At 40.4% G+C, this 15,435-nt stretch overlaps 1 protein-coding gene across 2 annotated transcripts in view; it reads right to left on the reverse strand.

Moving 5' to 3' along the window:
• Positions 1 to 15,435, reverse strand: part of csmd2 (CUB and Sushi multiple domains 2) — a 271,925-nt gene that overhangs the window by 60,998 nt on the left and 195,492 nt on the right. For both annotated transcript variants that reach the window (XM_026155795.1, XM_026155797.1), the window contains 9 exons: positions 11,841 to 11,936; positions 10,624 to 10,827; positions 9,810 to 9,934; positions 7,422 to 7,518; positions 6,654 to 6,758; positions 6,380 to 6,498; positions 3,770 to 3,839; positions 1,794 to 1,910; positions 559 to 768 (listed from right to left, as the gene is read on the reverse strand). In XM_026155795.1, the coding sequence (XP_026011580.1) occupies positions 559 to 768; positions 1,794 to 1,910; positions 3,770 to 3,839; positions 6,380 to 6,498; positions 6,654 to 6,758; positions 7,422 to 7,518; positions 9,810 to 9,934; positions 10,624 to 10,827; positions 11,841 to 11,936 (1,143 nt within the window). The remainder of the gene's footprint in view (positions 1 to 558; positions 769 to 1,793; positions 1,911 to 3,769; positions 3,840 to 6,379; positions 6,499 to 6,653; positions 6,759 to 7,421; positions 7,519 to 9,809; positions 9,935 to 10,623; positions 10,828 to 11,840; positions 11,937 to 15,435) is intronic.

The following is a 15,435-nucleotide window of genomic DNA, read 5'->3' on the forward strand; positions in this document are numbered from 1 at the left end:
CGGGGAATTCGCTGCCTCTCTGCGCTGATTAGTTCTTCAGAGTCAGTTATAGCACTAATTCAGTAATGTTATGGCTTTACATGAATAAATTTCACACTGAAGCGACACTAATAGTACTTAAGTGTACTTGCTGAAATAAAAGTAAACACTCCTGAAGATAATGATTGATTCGTTTCCTTCCGCAAGATGAAATTCATCACTGTGGCTTTCACTCTTATACTGATTTTGGAATTGCTTCAATTCACGCAAAATAGCTCTGATATTCTGCATTAGTTCTGATACGTGCATTCGGCACTCCTCTGCTGAATCACATTTCAGTAACAGGAAAAATGGACTGAAGCAGCCTAAAAGTGCCACAGGTGCTGGAGTAACGCGTGCAGAACAAAGTAGCTCTAAATATTGATACTGGCCCAGCTCTGCAATGGGTAAAATTTTTTGGTTGTTATTTTTAGTATTAAAAGCATATAATAAGTCTGCTTTCTCAGACATAATCCAAAAGTTCAGATTATATCCCACCTTTAGTCTCCCGATCTTTTAAAAGGCCATTTGGATACCTACCCTGGTACTCAAACCTGAAGCCAGGCTTGTTCTGCGAATGGTCACTATGGAAATAAATTGTGGTCTCGTGAGAGGTGGTGAGAAGGGAAGAGGGAACATCCTGGCCGCTGAATCTGCCAATGACAGCACTTGTTTCCAAGGGCCCATTGCGTATCTCGAGGAAGTCGTGGTTGGCTTCAGTGGAAAAGTTGAGGAACTGTATGTGGGCTCCTGTTTATAAGAAATAGATAATGGCCATTAAAAAACAAAATTGCATTGTTCTCCCAAAAATACTATCAAAGTTAAAGTAGGCGAGTCATTCCACTTCTTATTATGTGCAGAAAATGGTTGCAATTCAGCCGTAGCACTCAATTGACAAGAGTGAATGGACGAGGCGAAAACAATTGTTTACAATTATTCCAGAAATAAACAAAAATCCTAAAAAAAAAAAAAAATGCCAAAAATGAAATGACACTGAATGTCCTTTATTTTTGTTTTTACAGGGGAGCTGATTTACGCATGCTGGTACTCAAGGATTTGTATTGTAGCTTAGTCACATCAGAAACCTACTTGAGTGAATAGGAAGCAGCTTGTTAAGGTGACTGCTGTCAGGTGGCTGCTGCCAGACTGCTGTTGCACATTTCATCCATGAAATAAAAAAGGTAAATGTGGTAAAGTAGATTGTGGTGCTCTTATACTTACTTAAAAAAAGTATGAGAGCACCCCTATTTTGTGCGAGTAGCTAAATGCTGCCCTCACTTATCCCCACCAGAAATATGAGTGCGGATTATTCCTGAGAAGTTGTCATGACAGCTGTATGAACCAATGCAGTTCTATTATACCTTCATGTAGAAAAGAATAGTCGTATTTAGGCTGTGTAACATTCTGGAAGCTAGCACGCTTAAAAGAAGGGCTAATGGTGCTAGCTCCATTAGTGTTAGCCACACCTAGCATAACTAATATAGCATTGTATGTGTATAATGCTACACATTTCAGCAATATTTGAAACACAATTTAATCAAGGCCAACTTCCCCAAAAATGTTTATCCACTATTTTTAGTCTAAGGCTCCAGATAGTTGCATTTATTTTAGACTACCTCTTGAGAGCCTTCCAGACACGACTGTCATTATCACGATAAATCTACATGTATAAACACTGTCACTCCACGGTCCAGCCTTACAAGTTGCATAATTAAAGGTTCTTTAGTGTAGAAATGCCAGCGTGACATGCTGCAAGAGCCTCTCATGTCTCTCACCGTAACCAACTGGCAGGTAGATTCTCCAGGTGCAGTCACTGTTGCTAGGGTAGTTGCCAGGGAAACCGGGACTGAGAATCATGCCCTCCATCTCTTCCCGAATTCCACCACACTGAGCTGGCAGAGTCCAGACAAAGCATTTCATTAACATCCGCAAAAAAGTGATTCAGCCACATTACAACTATTTTACAAAACAATGATCTGCTCAGTCGTCAGATTCATAAAAAAGGATGTGGGTGAGAGAGGTGATGAGGTGCTTGAACATAGAGCACTTGAGATACAGTTTGAGAGGGTCCCAAAGTAAATACTACAAAACCTGGTTGTCATTTACTGAAGTATGATGTAATACTGCTTTTATCTGTGTTTGGGTTTATTTCTCTTTCTTTCTTTAATGCCACCCACTATCTGTAGCAAGCCAAAAAGAACTGTGCACAATGCAGCCTCCCCCTTTTATTTATGTGTTTATTTTATTCTATTTTTGTTTGTTTTGTTTTTGGTGGCTTTTGTTTTTTGTTTTTGTTTGTTTGTTTTTTTGCCTTGTTCACATGGTAGTACTTTTTTTTTTCTTTCTTTTTTGTGCCCATAGATTACACATTCTCCTGCATCCAACTGGTTTGCCACTGCGTGGCGCAACCAGTTTTACAAGGGCAGTATTTGTAATCGCAATTTGAGTTATATTTTTCTGCACTTTTTTCATATTGGAAAATCATAAATAAAGTTGTCAAAATGTAAAAAAAAAAAAAAAAAAAAAAAAGGATGACCATCCTTTTACTGAAGCATAACAGAGGTGAAAATGAATTTAAAGCCACAATTTTTTCACTCCAGTCAAAATATTTACAGATCTTATTAGCAATGATAAAATGCAATGTATTTTATGTTAAAGATATCAAAATAAACTTAAAAAATACTGATAAATGTGTTAAACATTTAACATCTAAAGATGACAGCAACTGGACAGGGTATCTCAACCACCAATGAACTCTACAGCCACCTCATACTTTTATTAATCACAAGATATGTGATTTAGCGGTGCCAAGTATGGTATACTTTGCTGTTCTTCATCTTCCTCCTTTTATGTTAAACAGCTTATTCAATAAAAGCATTTCTTTGATTGAAATCAAGGACTAAGTCTCAAAAGAGATTAAAAAATGCACGGAAATAATTAGAGGAAAAAGGTGATGAGATCAAAGAGGATGAAAAGAGCAAGAGATCATGTCGCCGAGATGAAAGTGTACTGCAGCTAGTGGTAAAAGAATTAGCTGACTCAATGAAAAAGAATGAAAGAGGCACTGTTGGGAGGGGGAAACAGGCAAACATAGGGGGGAAGATTAAGAAATGAATGGGACAAACAGGCTATGTGTCAAACAGAGAAAATCAAGGTGATGTATCATTGTGTCTCTGCAAGGAACAAGTGAAGGGTTAAATGTAATCCTGTAGCAGTGAAAGCCTGAGGTAATCAGGAAACTGCTGATGCCTGTAAACACGATGAATCTCCCACCGACTTCAACCAATCATGGTGTGAGTTGGAACTAATTAGGGTATAGTAGGTTGCTCCAATAAGTGGAACCACTTTGTCAAGGTGTTCTAACAGACAGGAAACACTTAAAGAGAGGAGCTTTTGCAGTTACTTTCAGCGTGTTCGCTCAGCTTTCAAGGTAGCAATATAAATTCACTTTAAAAGTGCAAAAGCGTGCACAGCCTCAAGCAAAAAGACAAACAACTGACTATAACCTTTTCTTTTGCTGTCTTGTTTTAATGATTTTTGATTGGGAACAACCTTGGGAGGAACTTTGTCATCTGCACTATACTGTTTAATAATAAAGTAATTCATTTCAAATACTTTGAATCACCTGGCTGCTGTTCTTTTAAAGCGAAAGATCCCCAATAAAAGGAAAAAGCTGGTATTTAGAAAAGACACAGGAAGCAAACAGGAGGGGGCAAGGACACAAGGAGCAAGTAAAGAAAGGCATTTTTACCTATGCAGAGAGGAGGTGGGTAGTTCCATCGTCTGACAGTTCCAGGCATACAAGTGATGTGCGAGTTCCCCTGCGAGAAGCGTCCATGCACACATGCACAAAGACAAAAGTACAGGGAAAAAAAGAGCAGGCAATGAATTAACTTGTTCGCTCCACTGTCACTCATCTGTTGCTCCAATTATTTGATCCTGCTGCTTTTCTCTGCATGACTTCATGTGGTGCCTAAAAGACTAAATCCATCTGAAGTGACAGAGAACAATAGCGGCATATAAAGAGCATCATACAGAGCGAGAAGAAGACAGGGAAAGAGTGCGGAAAAATTCAAAGTCATTTCTACAAAGCCAAATATGAAAACCTGGCATTTTTCAGAAAATTTAAAAGCACTTAACGCAATTCTTAGAAAATTGTCATGAAAATGGCTTAAAAATGTCACATGTGCATGTTGGAACATAACAGACTGACAAAATAGACTGTTTATAATCAGACAAACCCTGACAGCCAGGCCATTAGAAGTCTTCAAATGTTCAATGTTTTAGAACAAAATCTCAGAAGTCTGTGGCTATAACATTTATTACGAAGGTATTTGTTCAGCATTGAAAGAACAGTAATCCTGAAGCTGGGGATAGGTTTTATGCACAGTCACAGCTATACAGGATATCTTTGTTAGGACATGACTCGGTATGTCTGGTGTAAAAGCAGAGGAAAAGCAGTCTGCCAGCTGATAGAGTGAACTAACACAGGAGAACGCATTTACAAAACAAATTTAATTAGAAATGCTGTACAATTTATTTATTAGACCTCAGTGATAAAAATAATGTGATCTGATGAGCAATGCTAAACATAAACACACACAAAAAAATATTGTTAATCCTTGTGAAGCTGACTGTTCGCACATTGTTCCCAAAACCTTTTTGGAAATTTGGTCATTTTAGGGAAACACGTCACTGCCACCGGGCCAATCGAGCTTACTGAATGAAGTCTACTGAAAGGAAAATGCTAAGCACAACCAGTGAGAAAATAGGGGTGACGTAAATCCAACCTGGCATTTTAATGTGAGAACAAGGAGTGAAAACTGACAGAGACACATAGTCTCAATGGAGTACAAATAGAATTTGTGTGAACTACTGTACCCAGTGTTCTCCTCCGATGTCACCATCTGTCTCCTGAAGGACAGATGACTTCAGGAGCACTTTTTTGAAGGGAATACAGAATTCTGATTTCTCAGCACACAAGCGTCGCGGCCTTCATATTATAGCTAATAAACCGAGGACACTTGTCAACATGCCTACTTTGAATTTGGATGGTAACTTTCTTATAAGCTTATTGGGAAGTTTAGAGGTATAAAATTACAAAACTAGTAAGTTACATAATGAAATGTAACTCTTGCTTATAGATATTACTTACATTTTATGAATGTACAACACAGCTTCACTGTTGGTCGTAAGGTGTTATGCAGCCAATTGTGACTAAATGTGTCTGCAGCCCTAGCTGGCGGCAGCACCACCGTCTCTGTGACAGCAAGTTGGTAAGAAGGCAGAAGTTAAGACAGATGACAGCTGTGCTAATCAGGGCAGCTCTTCATCTAGAAAACAGTTCTATTTGTGTCAGTGAAACTGAAATATAACACTCGGCCACAGCAGTGTGTAATTATATTCTGCGCCACCGTGTTTCTATTTACCAAAGGAATACTGATAATGCTAGCGCTGCTAATGTTATCGTCACAAATCAGACAGTATATCACAATGTGCGCAATGTCATGCACACTGCAAAGTCCCACACATTTCAGTGCCATTTAATATATCACATTATTAAATAATCTGATTATGAATTTGTGTGTTTAAGTCTCACTCTTGTCTGTGTGAAGTTTCTGACTTTAAGTCTATCTAGTACCATTTTTCTTCATCATCAGCTGATATTAGCTATTGTGGCTACTTATTTGCTAGCATTTATCATGGCCAGTGGATGAAAGCAGAACTAGGAAAATCACTTGAACCATGATATGAGAAGTGATATTGAATAGTTGAATTGACACTGTCCACTATTCTTGGCAATACACGTTTGCCAAAAACACAACAACCAGCTGATCCAATAAGAGTCAGATATAACGTAAATGGGTAAATACACAATTACACATAATACACGTTGGGGAAATCCGTTTTGTCTCTGAAATAAAGAAGAAGAAGAGCTTGGCTTTTTAAATCACTAGTGTCAGTCATCAGTATAGGTCTTAAAATCCTATATTGGTCATGATTTACTTCCAAGTTAGTCATCTGGCTTTTACAGAACATAATACAGAACCCATACATGGCACCTGTTAAAGCCAAAGCCAGGGTACTGCCTACCTTATTGCAAGTTTGCAACAGACTATAGAGAATAAAAGTGATCACTTGCAAGAAAAATTGAAATGAACTAAAATAGCCAGAAGACCAAGTCCATCTATTCAACTTCTGTTTCTCTTTTTCTTGTGCCGTAAAAAAAAACAAAAAACTGCAGCATGAGCAAGCAAGTGAACAAAAGCAGGGCTGACAAGACAGACACTATCGAAGGTGAGATTCAGCTTATTTTCGATGGTCATACATGACAGAACTATATGAAAGTTGGAGAGTTTACCTGTAGCGTATATCCTGGTTCACAATGGAATGACACCACGTTATTCATCTGAAGGCGCTCTCCAACCTTGATACCATTCATAGGAACTACAGGCTCTGGACAGTTAGTCAAAGACACGGCTAAGTGGATGATGAATGGAAACAAAAATATGGAGAGGGAGAAACAAAAAGAAATATCAAATTACAACAAGAGAAAATATCAAATAAACCTTAATGTCACTCTAAGAAGAAACAACCACTGTTTGAAGAACATGTTTTTTTCCCACACCACTTACTTTTGTATTCCAGCCTGAATCCAGCTGCAGACACGCTGATATCAGAGAAAAAGTGGAGGTAGAGTTGGTTGGAGGTGCTGTTGAGCAGAGCTGGGACCGTCGTGCCTTTGCGAGAAGATTAACAGTGGAGTTCAGGAATGCTATCTCCTCTATAGCTGCTCACTATAACTAACTATGCGTGAGTTGCAGGCAAACAGCTGAAAAGCGCGTCTGTTAGCGGCACAATGGTACGACCCATTGACTTTTTCACAAGTAGAGAATTTATTCCAATATTTTAGCAAGTGTTCAGATGATAAAAACCAAAAACTGTTCCAAAAGAGAGAAAAAACTGTAACCTGATATTAGCAACTCAAACTAGTGTGCCACTTTTCTGTCATCTCTTTACTTCAGGGCAGATCTAACATTTACTTTTGGTCTTGTTCCAAGTATAAGTTCCCTGTTGTTGCATTCTCGCTCTGACAGGAGTCGCAAAGATACTGTAACCAAACATTTGCCTCAACTCCACAAAGAATAACATAACCTTTGTCCAAAGGCAGCAAGATTTGTACCAGATTAGAACTGAACCTGAGCTACATGTGGCAGCCATCTTTTTTTTTCTAAAGAAATCTATGCTTTGGTTAGTAAACACAATATCTCTTCCAGACTGCAGGCTCTGCTCTGTGAAAAGTAATGAGGCTGTTTTCAAAATATGTTTTATGTCCAAGGTTGCACACATTAGACACGTTGAGGAAAATAAAGGGATATATAGAAATGCATATCCGGCAATACCCGAGAAGCTGCCAAGCATGGTGTCAGTGTTGTCGCCTCCGTCAAACACCTCCAGCGAATCCCAGTTCTGCTCTGTCACAAAGCTGATTACCTGGATCTGAGGCAGGGAACAGACAGGGAGAAAGAGGGGGCGGTAGAGGAACACAATTAGTGAAATGTAGACCAAAAAAAAACAGTAAGGAAAGAAAGAGAGAGGGATGAGGGAGCAGATCTGGGAGGATTATGGGCAAGAAAATTAGAACGAAAGAAAGTATGTGAAGCTAGTTACTGTAAGTCAAGGACTAAAAACATGGTATTTGGTTATATCTACTCTTCCTTTAGGGTAAGGCCTGAAAAAACATAACCCTGCAGAGTGATTAATAGTCCAAGTATGAAAAAAAGATATTTCTATGTACAGCTCACTGGGGTTCCAGAGAAAACAACAGTAGTTAAGATTGCTGCGACAGCCTCTCAGAGTATACAGACATTTTTAATTCACTTCAAAATACATAAAGAGGACACGAAATGTCTGAAAAGCCAAAGAATAAGACACGATTAATAAGGCAATGCTTAATTAGACTCGCCTCCTTTTCCGACTGCGTTCAAGTGGTGGGAATTGGATTTTAAATTAAGAAGACTGTGCGACATGTGGCGAATGCTGAATATTCTTCAAAGAGACTAAATCTACAAATGACAGTTGCGACCAGTAGGAAGACCAAAATACCACATGCTATAAGAGTAGCAGTCTAGATACCAAAACTTATTTTGCTGTTAAAACAGAAAAAAAAAAACAGTAAAACATGCCAAATTCTATGAAACTGACAATGGATTTTGTTTTCCTCAGTCTTTGTTGTCCTTTCTTTTTCCCCCCACTCTCCTTCCCATCCTCCCCTTTTTTGTTCCCTCTCACGTCCATTCCTCTGCTGTCTTCTCTGCTTCTGATGGTTATAGATCGGATATGAGCCAATTAAGGGGGCTGTAGGGGCGCTGGTGCACCGGGCTCCCGGAGAGACGAGGCAGATCACAGATTGATCTTTCATTAGGGGGCCACAGCAAATGTGCCAGCAAGGCACCTCGCTCCTTTAAGTTCTCTTCTAGATCGTGACACTCCAATCTAATGTGTTTCGGGGAGCTGGTGGAGGAGAGCAATGGAAGGCAACAAGAAAAAAGATGTCTGCATAAAAGAGAAGGAACAGGGGGGCAGGATTCTGCTGCAGAGACATAGATACAGAGCCGTAAACTCTCTTAAGTTTGCAGTGACCGTGTAGCAAATGTGCAAATGTGTCTCTCTCTGTAGAAATATTACAAAGAAAAATGATGGCATACTATCATTTGACTGTACCTCCAAAGTGAGAAATGCGTATGTAAGTTTTGTGCTGTTTACCTTTTGGAGGATTACACAGTGTCAGCTCTCTGCTGTTATTTCTGGTCTACTTCCCCTCCAAACAAATGCTGGCGTGAAGTGTGGCATGCTAAGTGTGCCTTTGGGCCATGTTGTGTATTTGACCTGCAAGGACAGTCAGCTGAGGTAGGGGAGCTAATAGCTGAGGGACGCCACTGAGGTTATTAAGCACAGAAGCTGAAGCATAAGCCTAAAAACTTTTCTGCCAGGCAGATCCACAGGGACCTTGCCCAGGTTCCATGAGATTCCATCACGCACGCATCGCGGAATAAGAATATGCAAACTGAATTAACTCCCGGGAAAGGAAAAGGAAAGTAATTGAAGAGGTGATTATAGGAAAATTTATTTCAGGTTGTACAATCTGAAGGTTCTGGTATAGTGATCTGCCAAATTAAATTCGGAGCCTTTAAAAAGGCCCAGAGACACTATCACCTCACAGCTCCCCACAACTGAGAGGCCTGTAAAAGCAATACCTTTATATACTGTGTGCAGCACCATTAATTGGTCTTTGGTAAGCTGAAAGCATCTCGTCACACAGAGGTCTGTTGTCAAAACAACAAGGATCATAAAGGCTAGAAGCTAGAGGTGGACAACCACTGTGAATGGCTTTAAAAAAGTGGTCAGAGACAGTTTTAGAAAGATTACTCTGCATGCTCAAGAACAGGCTGCTGTAGCTCAGACAATGAAAGCTAATGTGTTGGCAGAAAAACAAATGTGGTCTTACACTTATATCCTTTATGTCTATAGGAAACCTATAGAAAACCTTCACCAACCCAGAACCCCAGCATAGATGCCAAACTCTAACTATAACATGCCGCTGTAAAATATTTTCAAATGTGATTTTACTTTCCATAAATATAATCAGAACGGGGTTTCCTTGGGCAACATGTGGAATTGGAAAGGGATTTAGGGGACTGACTGCTAACGTTGGTGAATCTGCCTCTGGTTTACCAATCCTAGCATCCAGGAGGTGGTCTGATGCCTACCAGAAACTTTATTGTACAAACCTGGATTCCTGATCCTTCGGGAACTGTGATCTTCCACACACAGTTGAGGCTGTTGAGGTAGGGCTCAGGAAATCCAGGAGATAAGATGGTGCCAGTTCGCTGGGTCAGATTACCTCCACATGGAACTGTGAGATAAGAGGATGAGGTTAAGGTCTAAGTTACTTTAACAGTGTGCAAATGGCAAAGAGAAACAGATCATGTAATAAACATGCTCATATCAGAACCAGAATCAAAATGTACACGACGACGACATGCTGTACATGATCCGCCTGGTTTGTGCTTGCACACACAAACTCCTAAGGAGTGTTTACAGTCCTCAGACATTGTCCTCCCAGCTTGTCTTGTTCAAGTCACATCTGGCGACAGCACAGGAGCATCTGCTTCAGCTGTAAGCTGTGTATGAGAGTGTGTCTTCGTATAAGCATGTTGGTTTCTGTGTGCGCATCTGTGTGTGTGTGTGTATGTCCATCGGTGTGTATTTGTGACCCTGAGCAGTGCCTGCCACCTGCTCGTTGCATGGCTGAATCTCACTGTATAGCTACAGGCGATGGCTGGCAGCCCACATCTGTGTCAAGATGGAAGCTTGAAGCTCAAAATATCAAGTATGTGAACCAGACAGAAGGAGAGAGTGAGTGAAAAGGCAAATAAACTGAGGTAGAAAGAAAACAAAAAGAAGCAGAACTCAGCTCAGGATTAGAGTCCAGTTAAACAAATGCTTATATTAGGATATCAAACACGTGGAGTTAAAGCTTACAGCCTGACTTTAAAACAAGTGTGTGTATGTTTTTGTGTGTTTTAAGTATCCGTGTCCTACCTATGCAGCTGGGTATCGAGCTGTTCCATTGTGCCAGGGCATTGGGAACGGTTAAACATTCGATAGCGCTCGATCCCTCCAGGACGTAACCAGGGCTGCACTCGAAGCGGACCACGGCGCCGACGGCAAAGTTGTTACCCATTCGTCTGCCATTTCGGGGCTCGGGGACTGAGCTGCACTGGGTGGCGCTGGTCCGCGGCACGGCTGTAAACAGGTAGGATGGTGATGTGATTTGATTTGAGTCATTATGCAGGATACTTTAAATTAAATAATGTGTAAAAGGCTGCTGTGCTTCTACGTAACCTGGAGTTAGAGATACCGACCTACTATGCTTTACATTTGAGTAGGGGCTCAAGCAGTTTTAGTTCCTTGCCTTTTAAACCAGGAGTCTTCTGATTGGCTCCCTCAATAAAAACAGAACATATGACCAACTGTGTGCCTGAGATGAACATATTAGGAATCTCCACCTTTGTTTACATCATCCAGAGCCAAAGGTGGAGAAGTCTGTTGTTTCTAAGCATTTACAACCCATGAAACTTTATCTTTTGACTCACATGGATTACCTGCACATACGGCGTCATGCTAATTATTTAAAACTTATTATTTCACCATGACAGGAAAAAAAAAGAGCATAGCAGCTACTCTTTAAATGTAAACTACCTACACATTTAATATACAATAGAAAAATCTCACTGCTTGATTTTGTGATTTCTTTTTAGTGTCTATGTCAGTGTGATCACAATGCCCAGAACAGACAATACAAAATATGATATTCAGCTCTGCTTTTTCCTTGGCGTTGTTTCAGCGTACTTGCCAAAAAGAAAAGAAAAAAAGAAAAAAAAAAGTATTATTTATTCATTAAACATTCTTCGGGGCTGCCACTGCCTTTGGATATCTACAGCAAATGTCATTTCTGGTACAGTGCACTGTTTAAGGGAAATAAGAATTCAAAAAAGCCCCTCTTGGGGGGGAAAAGAACAACGGGAGAGTTTAAGCACAACTTTTTCGCACAGCTTCTGCAGATGCATGCGCTCGAGCACATCACGGCTGAGACAGCGGCTGAAGGTGAATCCTTGCAAAATCACTCAGCAAGTCATCTGATATGGACACGGAGGGGGGGTGTTCGAAGAGAGGGAATTAAAAAAAAGGTAACAGAATTTGTTTCGGAGTGTGTGATTGTGCGTGTGTGTGTGTGTGTGTGTGTGTTGCACACTCACCCTGATAGACCAGATGGAATCCTCTAGAGCTGGATTGGCCTTTGGAGGTAAAGCGGATCAGGATTTGGTTGGAGGTTGCTAATGGCAACGACTCACCTGTGATAAGATCAAGGTTTTTTAGCAAACAAATTTTTAGCAAAACGCTTTGTTCTGCATCAGTTTACGTTTGTGTTGCTTTCTGGTCACTGAATCACCAGCTCTGTTAATTTCCTCCCTCCTGAATGTGAATCCTGGAGACTATTTTTAGGAACTCGTTCTGCACATCCAGCATGAAAATTAAAGAAATGCAAGAGCTAGGGAATCTGCAATGACTGAGGGAAAGAGGACATTCTGTAGGTCTCTGGATATGGATATATTTAGAAGTGCTATTCATGTACTGCATTGCAGGAAAGTGCAAAGAGGAAAAAAAAACACGTAGGTATCTCATCCAAGTGAAATCTTGCTGTTTGGTCTAGAGCTGTGCTCGGTGATGTTACGCTTTCACAGAAAAACTCACTGGGGTGAAAATATAACATGCTTATAGAAGGCTTTGCACCATCTGTGGTGCATGCAAATGCATGTTGATTATTCAGATTAGCTTAATACTTTGCAGCCACAGAGTACTCTGTTTATCTTCCATACCTGTAGGAAAGCCAGAAATATCTGTCAGGTACATTGTGACTAAATGGTAATCTTGCTTATTGGCACTGATAGCATTGTGTGAGGGTGCAGCTGAGCCTCTGACTGCAGTCTGCCTATACCAAGTGATGTCCCGAAGCGTAAAACCTGCATTTGATCAGTGTTTGAGCCTCACTCTCTATCATGTTCTTGTTTTTCCCGGTTTGATAATTGTTTGTGTTATTCCAGCTGGGCTAAGGCAACTCACATTCCAATTTTTAGTTCTCAAGAGTTCCTCAGTTCCCCAATAATTTATAAGGTGGGGTGTCAGATGACTTTTAAGCGCTGGAGAAGCAGCTGCAGTGACCAGACCTCCTGTGACTTTTTGTCCCGGGCTGTTTCCGAATTACGGAATCAAATTCAAGGTTGCATTTTTCACCTGCTGCCTAAGGCTCTCCACAATCAAGCTCCTGGAAGTCTTACTGTACAGCTTAAATTGCTTTGGGTAATTGGTGTGAGCAGGCCTTTTGATAGTGCTCTTTGTTCTTTGGGTATAAAATTTGATTTTTAAACTACACGCAAGGACAGTTTACTAAGAATTTAAGGGGTTCGCCACATTACGAGACTCTTTACTCTAATAGCATTAGTCAAATAAAATGTGATTATACTGAGGTCAAAAACATCTAACTGTGAAACAAATCCTGAGAGTACGTTTTTGTTTTGTTTTTTAATTCCTAAAAATTACCCATACGATCCCCTGCAATCCCCATTAGCCCATATTGTAATTACACAAAAGGAGAACCCCCATGATGTATCCAGTGTGGTGTAAAATTTGTTGACTGACACAGAACATGATACAAAGCGTGATCATCTCTGTCTCTGCCTCTCTGTCTTTCTCTCAGTGTGGTGCTGACTGGCGTTCTGCTGTGAATCTCATTACTCTATGTCTGCTTGCTGTCACACTGTAGTGGGAGGCAGACGTGCTTAACCTCAGAGGCAACATCTGTGTGTGGATGTGTGCGTGTCTGTGTTAGTGAGTCTCAGTGAGTCTGCTCTGTGCTCTTAGGCTTTCTGAGAGCTTCTGCACCTTTAAATGCAGTGTCCTGAGATAGCTCCAGCGGCACAGTTTCTTAATGAGTCATCACCGTGAATGTTCAGGTTCCACTGCTGGATCCCAGAGCACGCTGGCTAGTTTATTAGAGGAACCCTTGCTGTGTGCTGTCATGGTGACAGTGTTTCATAATTTGCTGCACAGGGCAAGTATCCGTGCAGTAAGAGCAAACACGTGTCAGCATGTAACTTACTGGCTCTCTGGCCATTGTCCAGCATCCCGACCACTTTGTCCTTAAAATGATCTTCAGCACTGACATGTGAAAGGCTAACGAGGTCAAGTCTGACTTTGGCTGGGATCAGTGCCTGAATTTCAATGCTAGTTACTTCTGTGCACTGATAAACAGCGTCAGCGAGAAAAATTCTGGTTGTTAAAAATCACAACTAAACAACAGGTTTAGAGTTTAAAAAAAGAGTTAGTCAAGTGCGGATATCAGGTGGTGAATTTTAATTCTTAAGTTACATTTTGTGTTTATTCTGCAGTGAGCTGAAAGGGGACTTTAGCAAACTCTAGTCCTATATGGCCAGGAGAGAGACAACTGCCATTTTCTTCCCTTTTTCCTTTTTTTCAAATCGATTATTAAAAAATTAGCATTTAGACAGGTGTCCTTGATTTCTTGAATCAGTCATTTTGTTCTTCTCTTTTCTAATTCACACCTTTTTTTACTGTTAATTTATTCCACATTTCATTTCTTCTTATTTTATTCTGTTTGTCCCCACTGCCTCTGATAACTCCGAATCACTGGCATTTCTCTGTAGAGAAAGTATTTTACCTCAATAAGCATAAAAGGAATGAAAGCATACAGCTGAATACTTGACTGAGATCATTTAGTAGAGAATCTGTTTTTCAAGGTCTGCATAATTACAGAAAAATGCTCCGTGCTTTGACTTCTGTGATTTAACATGTTTGGCAAATGCCATCCTGCCATTAACCAAAAACCCCAAACTGTACTGTACATACTGATAATGTCTATTATTTTGACATGACAGCATGTGTGACGAAAAACAGATTCAACTGAAAACACAGGAGACAAAAGTTCCACAATCTAAATCAGAGTAGAAACAAGAACTGATCAAATAATGGTATTAATAAAGTCTACCAGCTAAAGTAAGTGTGGACCTGATAAGAACCATGTAAAACAAGGACAGGAAGTGGGTGAAAATAAGGTGAAATACATCAGAAAAAAAATAAATAAAAAGAATGAAGCTAATTCTGTGCGATGTACGCTTGCAGATGTAAATGTTAGTAGATTTGTAAGCTTTGCTGCTTTGGTATGGTGAATGGAGATACATGATTCTGGTTTGTGCCTAATTCAGTGGCAACGTGTGGGCTAAAATCTCTCTTCCCTTGCCAAAGTGTGTCAGCTTTGCTCTGCCATGCCTGGTTAGATAGCTCTGCGAACCTGCTGCCTCGAGTCCGTAGTTAATATAGCATCCTGTTTATTGAGCTGTAAACTGGATTTTCTGAGGCTGCCCTGGACACAAACCAAAGTAATCATTTTGCTTTTGTCAAGCCACAGGGCGAGGGCAGGCTGAGACGGAGGGGTGCCCTAAACTCGGCACCTTTTCACTCACACCCTCTTCAGAGGTCGAACCTCCCCGACTACAGCCATTGCTTTTATAGCCTATCAGTGCAGTTGTAGTATTTATGACATCCATTCATCAAAAATAATATGGCACACATTTAGTTATTTTTCGCCTTTTAACTTTTAACCTTAAAACTGTTGTCCTTTTTTACCATATTCCACTCTCATAACTCTCTTTTAGTGAGTTGTGTGCGTATGTGTGCTCCACTTTCTGTAGACATCTACTCAGCACTGCTACACAAGTGGGCTCTTTATACACTAGTGACACACGAACCACTGTGTTGTATTTGTCTGCAACACGC

Source organism: Astatotilapia calliptera, chromosome 22, assembly GCF_900246225.1.
Source record: "Astatotilapia calliptera chromosome 22, fAstCal1.2, whole genome shotgun sequence".
Lineage (NCBI taxonomy): Eukaryota > Metazoa > Chordata > Actinopteri > Cichliformes > Cichlidae > Astatotilapia > Astatotilapia calliptera.